Raw genomic sequence first — 7926 nt, 5'->3', positions numbered from 1 at the left:
TGTATATTATGATCTTCTTAGTGCGTTTTTAAAAGAGAACAGTATGTGTGAAACTGGGAAAAGACACAAGAAATCGCTTAGAAACAACCGGTTATCTTAAGGAGACAAACGAACTATAAAAATGTTAAAGCCTTCCACCCCCGAGTGGTACACTGCGTACCACTGTTAATTGTACGACTGTATTTGGTCCTTAAGGGGAACGAGGCCAGAAGGGTTTTGCAGCGGTGGGACCGGTTTGCATTCCCGCCCTTCGCTTGCGGTGGGAGTTGAGGACCCTTTCGCGGGCGTCTTCAGCGGATGAACCCCAGCCCCGCCCCTCCCCTCTCGGCCCCGCGGAGCCCGCCCCTCTGGCCCCGCCCCGCCCCTTCCCATTGGTCTGTCTCCTGCCACTGCGTCCAATCGCAGCGCTTAGCGCCAAATTTGAATCGGGGTTTTCATTTGAATCGGGAAGGCGCGGCGGCGGCTTTCCGCGCCCAAGCCGCTAACGCCGGGCACCTCCGGGAGGTAGCTGGGCAGGGCCAGCGGGCCACCGGCGAGGGCGAGGGCGGGGGGAGCGGGCACTGCGGCCGCGGCGGAGGTGGGCGCGGGCCCGCGGACGGAGGCCAGGTCCCCGCGGCGCGGGGCGGGCGGTAGACGCGAGGGGACGCGTCGCCGGCTCCTCCCCGTGCGGACTCGGGCGGCTCGCGGACGGGCGGTGGACACACTGCTGTCGGTGCAGGAGACTCGTCCTGGGTGAGTCGTAGCCGCGGCGCTTCGGGGATCTGCGGGGACCGGCGCCGGGAGCGCGGCCTGTGCCCGGCTCGGTCCGGGGCGCTGGTGAAGGATCTCGGTGGGACCTCCCAGGAGGTGTGACCCTGGTGGGCGACCTGCCGGCCGCAGGTCTTTGGGGGGCACTGGGTGCGGGGTGGGGGAGCCAGGGCCTGGCTGGGACTTCCGCAGGGGTCCTGTACCTTGTGGGTCAGGACTGCAGGGGCCTCGGTGAATAGTACAAGCGACTCCAGTTGGTGACTTTTTACAAGTGACCTCTTAGCTCCTGGCTTTGGAGTAACAACCACCCCCTGCCTCCGTTGTGTTTTATTTTTGCTCAGTGGCGTGTCCAAGTGCAGTCAAAGTGTGGCTTGTAAGTCTGCTTCAGCAAACCTTTCGATGCCTGGCCTTCCTCTACGGATTATACTCCAATTCTTGTTTAGAAAATGGGTCCTACCAGACGCCTTGTTACCATCAAAAGGAGTGGGGTCGACGGCCCCCACTTTCCTTTGAGCCTCAGCAGCTGCTTGTTTGGAAGGTGAGCCCTGTGTACATGCGGACAACTTAGACACTTTAGGGTTTTTTATTTATTAATTATTAATTTATTAATATTACTAATCACAGATTAACAGACTAGATACCAGGGCTCTATGCCTAGCGTCAGCACTCAAGCTCGCTCAGGACTTCCTGGGTATTGCCAGTGTGACTGGTTGTTTATCGTGGAAGAGAATTTTAAAGACGATGGTTATACAGTTGTTTTTTTTTTAATCAAACAAACATTTTAAAATTGATTTGCTAAAAAGCTATAAATGGAGAAAAGTGTGAATCCTGCTGCATTTCAGGCAGTCTATCGAAGGTCACTGTGTTCATTTGAAATGTCTCTAAACCTGATATTCCTTGGCTACTGGGGGTTCTTGTGGAGCAAAAGAATGAAATGAAGAAAGGAGTCTGCGCATGGCTGGTTGGGTTTTTTGTTTGTTTGTTTTATTTGTTTGTTTTGTTTTGTTTTGTTTTGTTTTTTTGGTTAAATGACATTGGGAGGGAAATTCTTCTGCTTGTGTTTTGAGATCTTCTCTTTCCTGTGTTGGTGGTGGCAGTGAGTCTGGTCCCAGGGTAACAGGCATGGTTAGTAATCGCACCCCCTCCCTCTCATTTTCCAACTTGTGATCTTTTAGGCAAATGATAGGTTGCCCTCCCTGTGAAACCTGGGCCCCCTTCTACCCACACCCCGTCCTCCGGCCCCCACCTCTGCTGTGATCTACCCCACTCCCAACAGTCCAAGCTCCTGCTCAGCTTGGTGCTTTTAGGCAATTGGAACGTCTCTCACTGGAATGTCCTTCCGACCCTCCTGCCTGAGCAATTCCTTTCCAGCTTTCACACGGGGGATCAGTGCTCCCCAAGAAGAAGCCTTGAGTGAGCGCCGCCCTTGTCTTCCTATCCCCACATGTGGGAGGAGCCTTGGGCTTGTCTTTGTCACTACTAAGCTCCCCAGGACAGGGACTGTCTGGTTAGCAAATAAGTGCTTGGTGCCTGGTGTGGGGTCCGGCCTCTAAGAGGTGATCAGTGTTTAGCACCTGGCCGTAGTTCAATCCAAACATCAGCCAGAGAATTGGATTTGGAGTCCATACCTAGTGGTGGTTATCCACTGAGAGCCGGGTTGCCCCCCAGGAGGTGTTTGGCAAAGCCTGGAGGCATTTTTTCATGTCGCATTGTGGGAGACACACACCATTGGCCTCGGAGCAGAGGTCAGAGGTGCTGTCAGGCATCCTGCGGTGTATAGGGTGTACAGGACAGCTCCTGCTCCAAAGAATCGTCTGGCCCCGGGATGCCAACAGCGCCGAAGTTAAGAACTACTGATCTAGGAGTGCCCTTCGTGGTGCAGCGGAAACAAATCCGACTGGTATCCATGAGGATGCCGGTTCAATCCCTGGCCTTGCTCAGTGGGTTGGGGATCTGGCGTTGCTGTGTGCTGTCGCATAGGCTGCAGATGCGGCTCAGATCCCACGTTGCTGTGGCTGTGGTGTAGGCCGGTGGCTACAGCTCCAGTTTGACCCCTAGCCTGGCAACCTCCATATGCCGCAAAGGCGCCTGCCCCCCCAAAAGACCTTCTGAACTATAGTGATTCTTGTTGACTCTCTCCTGTCAAGCGAATTCTCAGTTCTACTGAGAGTCTCTCTCCCTCCCTTTTGCTTTCTGAGATGTTCTGATTCCTAAAAGTCAAATTCTCTTTGGCTTAGAGTAGCTGTTCACTTTCCATAGGTTCCACCCTCTTTAAAAGCAAAAAAATAAAGAACATCGTGGAATCACAAGGCAGTAATTCTGTCACTGCCCTGTGGTGATCAAGTCTATTTTTATGTAAGGTTTGCCATCTAGAAACCCATTCATAAGTGTTTGGCCATGTGACATGGATAGGAAGTGATATTCTCAGAGTCCAGAGGCTCATCTGGGGAACTGAGAGGAGGCAAAGAGTCTGTTCAAACGTGTAAAACCACGGGGTGGTGGCAGGAGCCTCGCTCAGGATGCCTTTGATTAGTTTCTGCGCAGCTTTGGGGATTCTCTCTTCTGGTTCTCCCTGCTGACGTTAGCTTTGTGTAAAAAGACAATTGCATCTGGCTCATTTGTAGAGGTGGCTTGTAGGTGAGTGTTTGTAATGATGGGAGCCCTGTGACTTGGTCGGTTAATAGTCGTTTTATTTTTTTTTATTTTTTTATTTTTTGTCTTTGTCTTTTTTGTTGTTGTTGTTGTTGTTGCTGCTATTTCTTGGGCCGCTCCCGGGGCATATGGAGGTTCCCAGGCTAGGGGCTGAATCGGAGCTGTAGCCACCGGCCTACGCCAGAGCCACAGCAACGCGGGATCCGAGCCGCGTCTGCAACCTACACCACAGCTCACGGCAATGCCGGATCGTTAACCCACTGAGCAAGGGCAGGGACCGAACCCGCAACCTCATGGTTCCTAGTCGGATTCATCAACCACTGCGCCATGACGGGAACTCCTAATAGTCGTTTTAAAACAATAAAAAGCTCACAAGTTATGGGCATGTACGGTGTGCCAGGCACATGACAGACGCGAGTAGCTCATTTAATTGTTTGAAGAGCCCCGTGGAGTGGGTGCCAGTGGAGTCCCCTTCTTACACGAAGAAACTGAGGCAGAGAGAGAGGTGCTGGCATAAGATACAGCACTTTTGATGATGACGTGAACTTTAAATATACGTAGCAGTACCAGTAAACATACATGCCTTTTTTTTTTTTTAAGGAAAAAAAGCACAGAGTACTAAAAATAATTATTCTCCAAATTGATGTAAAGTATTCCTTTAGTTGGGTCTTATAAGCAGATACAATTAGTAAAAGGTAATTCAATTTTGTATTGTAACATTGTCCATGATAAATTATTTCTAAGTACTCTAGGTTTTTGCGATTTAGAATAGCTGCCTAAACAATACTTGTAAAAATCGTGGGCAAGATATGAAGCTCATGGACACTGCCTGATTTGCCTTCCCTTTCTCTCATTAGATTTATAGATCAAACATAGAGTCAAATGGTGTTTTGTTTTGAGTCACTGGTGTGCTTTTGAAACTCTGTGACAACTAAACCGACTTTATTCTTTCGAATCAAGGGCTATCGAGTGTGACATTCGTATTCAGCTTCCTGTAGTGTCAAAACAACACTGCAAAATTGAAATCAGGGATCAGGAGGTGAGTGGGGGATTTGGAAGTCCACTTTTGAAAACGTTGCACCTTGGGTCCCTGTATCAGTTACGTGTTTTCCTCTCTTTTCTACTCGCAGGCAGTGTTGTTTAATTTCAGTTCCACAAATCCAACACAAGTGAATGGAGCTGCTATTGAGAAACCTGTGCAGCTGAAGCACGGAGACGTGATAACCATTGTCGATCGGTCTTTCAGGTAAGCGAGCGCTAAGTGGGCTAAACCGAAGCAGACCTTCGGATTCCCCGTCCTCTAGCCTCACCGTTCCTCTCTGATTCTTCCCTGTCGGTGGATGTCCCAGTGTTTGAGGTTGTCATTCCCAGCCCTGTCTTTATCTAAAATTGTGTGGATCTAGAAGGAATGACAGTGGGGTTTGTGCTGCGCTCCAGATCAAGGATTGGAGGGCACATAAATCCAAGGGTGGTGACCCACCCCCTTAAGGAGTTTTGTTTTGTTGCGAGCATTGTGCAACGGCATAGGTTTTACTTTTTAATTTTAAAGTAAAATGCAGTAACATAAGGTGAAGTACACACCTACAGAGAAAGATACCAAACGAGATGAACAAGCCAGCGTTACCACAAGTGACCGGCCTCGTGATGATCGCCTATTATGGGCTGGATTGGGCTTTCCCTAAGTTCATGTGTCAGAGCCCCAACCCCAGGTCCCAGAATATGACTGTCTGGGGACAGGGCCCTGAAAGAGACAGTTAAGTTAAAAGGTAGCCATTAGGTTGGCTCCTAATCCAATCCGACTGGTGTGTCCTTATAAGAGGAGATTGGCACACAGAGAAGCCAGGCGAGCAGGTGCCCAGAGGGACGACAGGTGACCAGGCAGCAGAGGGTGACCGTGGCCGAGGAGAGAGGCCCCGAGGAAACCAACCCTGCCGACACCCCGATCTCCAACGTCTGGCCTCTGGAACCGTGAGAAAATCCACTTCTCCTGGTGGAGCCGTCCAGGGTGGCATTTCGTCACGGCAGCCTTAGAGAACTAATGCACCACCCCAGCCCTAAGCAGCATTTCCAGAAGTTTCCCCATGCGTCTTCTCATCACTACTCCTGTCCCTCACTGATGTGGCTTTTCTGAGAGCATCAGAGTCTTGGGAGTTGTGCTGCCTAAACCTGCATCTCTAATCACTGCGGCTTTGTCTGCCTTTACTAAACAGCATCCACTTGTAACTGAGTTCTACCCCCGTGGGTGTGGGATTCATAGCATGGGGGTCCTGGTTCCTTCTCACCGTTTAATGCATCCGTGAAATAATACCCATGGTTACACACACAATTCTACACTTCTACGATTTAGTCATTCTGGATGGACACTTGAGTAATGTCTCGGTTTTGAAAGGAGTCAGGACTGGCTTTTTATGATCAGATATGGTTAGTTTTTTGCCGGTCTGTCCTGTGTGTTTGAAAAGAACGTGTGTTTCACAGCTGCTGGGTGGGGTGCCCATTAGATTCACAGGCCCACCTCTAGAATCCTCATCATTTTTCCCCTCTGATTCATAGTGACTCCGACAGGTGAGTCAAAATCATGTGTTTATGATTTTTTTTCTTTTTGTTTTTTGGCTCTGTCAGTTTTTGCTTCCTCTATTTTGAGACCACGGTATGGATTTAAACCCAGAATTATCAGAGTTCCCGTCGTGGCTCAGTGGTTCACGAAACAGAGTAGCATCTGTGAGGATTCGGGTTCAATCGCTGGCCTCGCTCAGTGGGTTGAGGATCTGGCATTGCTGTGAGCTGTGGTGTAGGTCGCAGACGTGGCTCGGATCCTGTGTGTCTGTGGTGTAGGCCAGCAGCTGTAGCTCCGATTCGACCCTGCCTGGGAACCTACACATGCCACAGGTGCAGCCCTCAAAAGACCAAAAAAAAAAAAAAAGAATTACCTCCTCTTGGTGTATGAAACCCTATTAAGTATTATTCTGAAAAGTCCTAGACCTTTAGTAAGGCTTTTGATTATAGATTTCCTACTAGAGTTTTTTCCCTTATTTTTGAGTCACATGACTTTTGACTTTCCTAAACCTTAAGGTTTCGATTGTCCCTTGGAACCAGCTGTTAGGTGTACTTGGTTTATCTTGATAGAAAACCTTTTTTTCCTTAAAGCTGCACTAGCAGCATATAGAAGTTGCCAGGCCAGGGACTGAATCTGAGCTGAAGCTATGACCTTACGCCAGATCCTTAACCCGCTGTGCCGCAGTGGGGACTCCAGTTGATCCTTTTATCATTATAAAATTGGCACGGCCTCTGAGTGATTTTTATCTTATGGTCATTTTGCCTGGTACTCGCACAGCCTCTCCACCTCTCCTCCGGTTGCTGTTCGCATGGTGTATCTTTTCCCACATTGTAATTTCATCTTGTTTGTGTCTTTAAATCGCGTCTCATTTTTGTCATCCATTCTGCTACGGGAAACACCGTCTTCATTACTGTGTTCATTTGTATTAAGCACACATTTTCTTTTTCTTTTTTTTTCATCTTTTGTCTTACTAGGGCCGCACCTGCGGCATATGGAGGTTCCCAGGCTTAATCAGAGCTGTAGCTGCCAGCCTACGCCAGAGCCACAGCAACGTGGGATCCGAGCCGCATCTGCGACCCACACCACAGTTCATGGCAATGCCAGATCCTTAACCCACTGAGCGGGGCCAGGGATCGAACCCAAAACCCCATGGTTCCTAGTTGGATTCGTTTCCGCTGCGCCACGACAGGAACTCCTAAATAGGTAATTTTCTAATGGATCATTTGAATAAATATCCTGGTCGTTTCGTTCCCTGTGAATTACTCTGTGTGTGCGTGACTTCGCTTTCATTTCTCGAGGCTATTTTTAGTGAATAGAGACCTCTAGGTAGGAAATACTTGAGGAGGAACGGGGAACAGAAGCATTTCCCCCAGATGAGATGCTGCTCAAGTTAAGACTGAGATGACTAGATCTCTCCAACACGGACCAGGAACGGGGTCTTAGGAAGAAGGCCTCTGGTACCGTGAGAAACAGATGCAGCTGCTTGGCTGCTTCACATCTTGCTTAGGTGGCATCTCCATTCAAATCAGGCCATCTCATCAAAGGACCCACGTTCAGCCTGCAGTATAGAAGGCCATTCTCTGAAGGGATGCCTGAAGTCTGCTGGAACAGCTGTGTCTCTTGCTACATATCTTTCCATCTTCATAAGAGGGGCCTGGATTGTTCAGACACGGATGGAGCAAGTGGGAAGCTGAAGAGATTGCGGTGGTCTTAGAGTATAAAGTAGGGCTCTGTAGTTACCCTGAAGGGACTGGCCATCCCAGTGATGAAGGCGGCAGGCGCCACCCAGAAGCCATCAGATGGTTTTCGTGGATGAAAACCAGCGGACACCCGATTTTGCTCTCGTGCAGTTGGTTCTAGCACCGAGGGGCTCAAGGATATTGCTGAATCCCAGGCTGGTCAGCGTTCAGAAATCCGTCTGGGTCCCCGCCTCTGACCACAGTGTTCCCAAAGAAACCAGGGAATTTACCTAC

General features: G+C 49.6%; 1 protein-coding gene across 4 annotated transcripts in view; it reads left to right on the top strand.

Annotated features, from left to right (window-relative positions):
* The first annotated feature begins 580 nt into the window (after positions 1-580).
* Positions 581-7926, top strand: part of MKI67 (marker of proliferation Ki-67) — a 28045-nt gene continuing 20699 nt past the window's right edge. For all 4 annotated transcript variants that reach the window (XM_047760322.1, XM_047760323.1, XM_047760324.1 and 1 more), the window contains exons 1-4: positions 581-732; positions 1089-1285; positions 4360-4438; positions 4530-4645. In XM_047760322.1, the coding sequence (XP_047616278.1) occupies positions 1194-1285; positions 4360-4438; positions 4530-4645 (287 nt within the window). In that variant the 5' untranslated portion in view covers positions 581-732; positions 1089-1193. The remainder of the gene's footprint in view (positions 733-1088; positions 1286-4359; positions 4439-4529; positions 4646-7926) is intronic.

This window comes from Phacochoerus africanus, chromosome 15 (genome assembly GCF_016906955.1).
Source record: "Phacochoerus africanus isolate WHEZ1 chromosome 15, ROS_Pafr_v1, whole genome shotgun sequence".
Taxonomy (NCBI): Eukaryota; Metazoa; Chordata; class Mammalia; order Artiodactyla; family Suidae; genus Phacochoerus; species Phacochoerus africanus.
The sequence above is the reverse complement of the archived record's forward strand: the minus strand, read 5'-3'. Positions and strand labels throughout refer to the sequence as shown.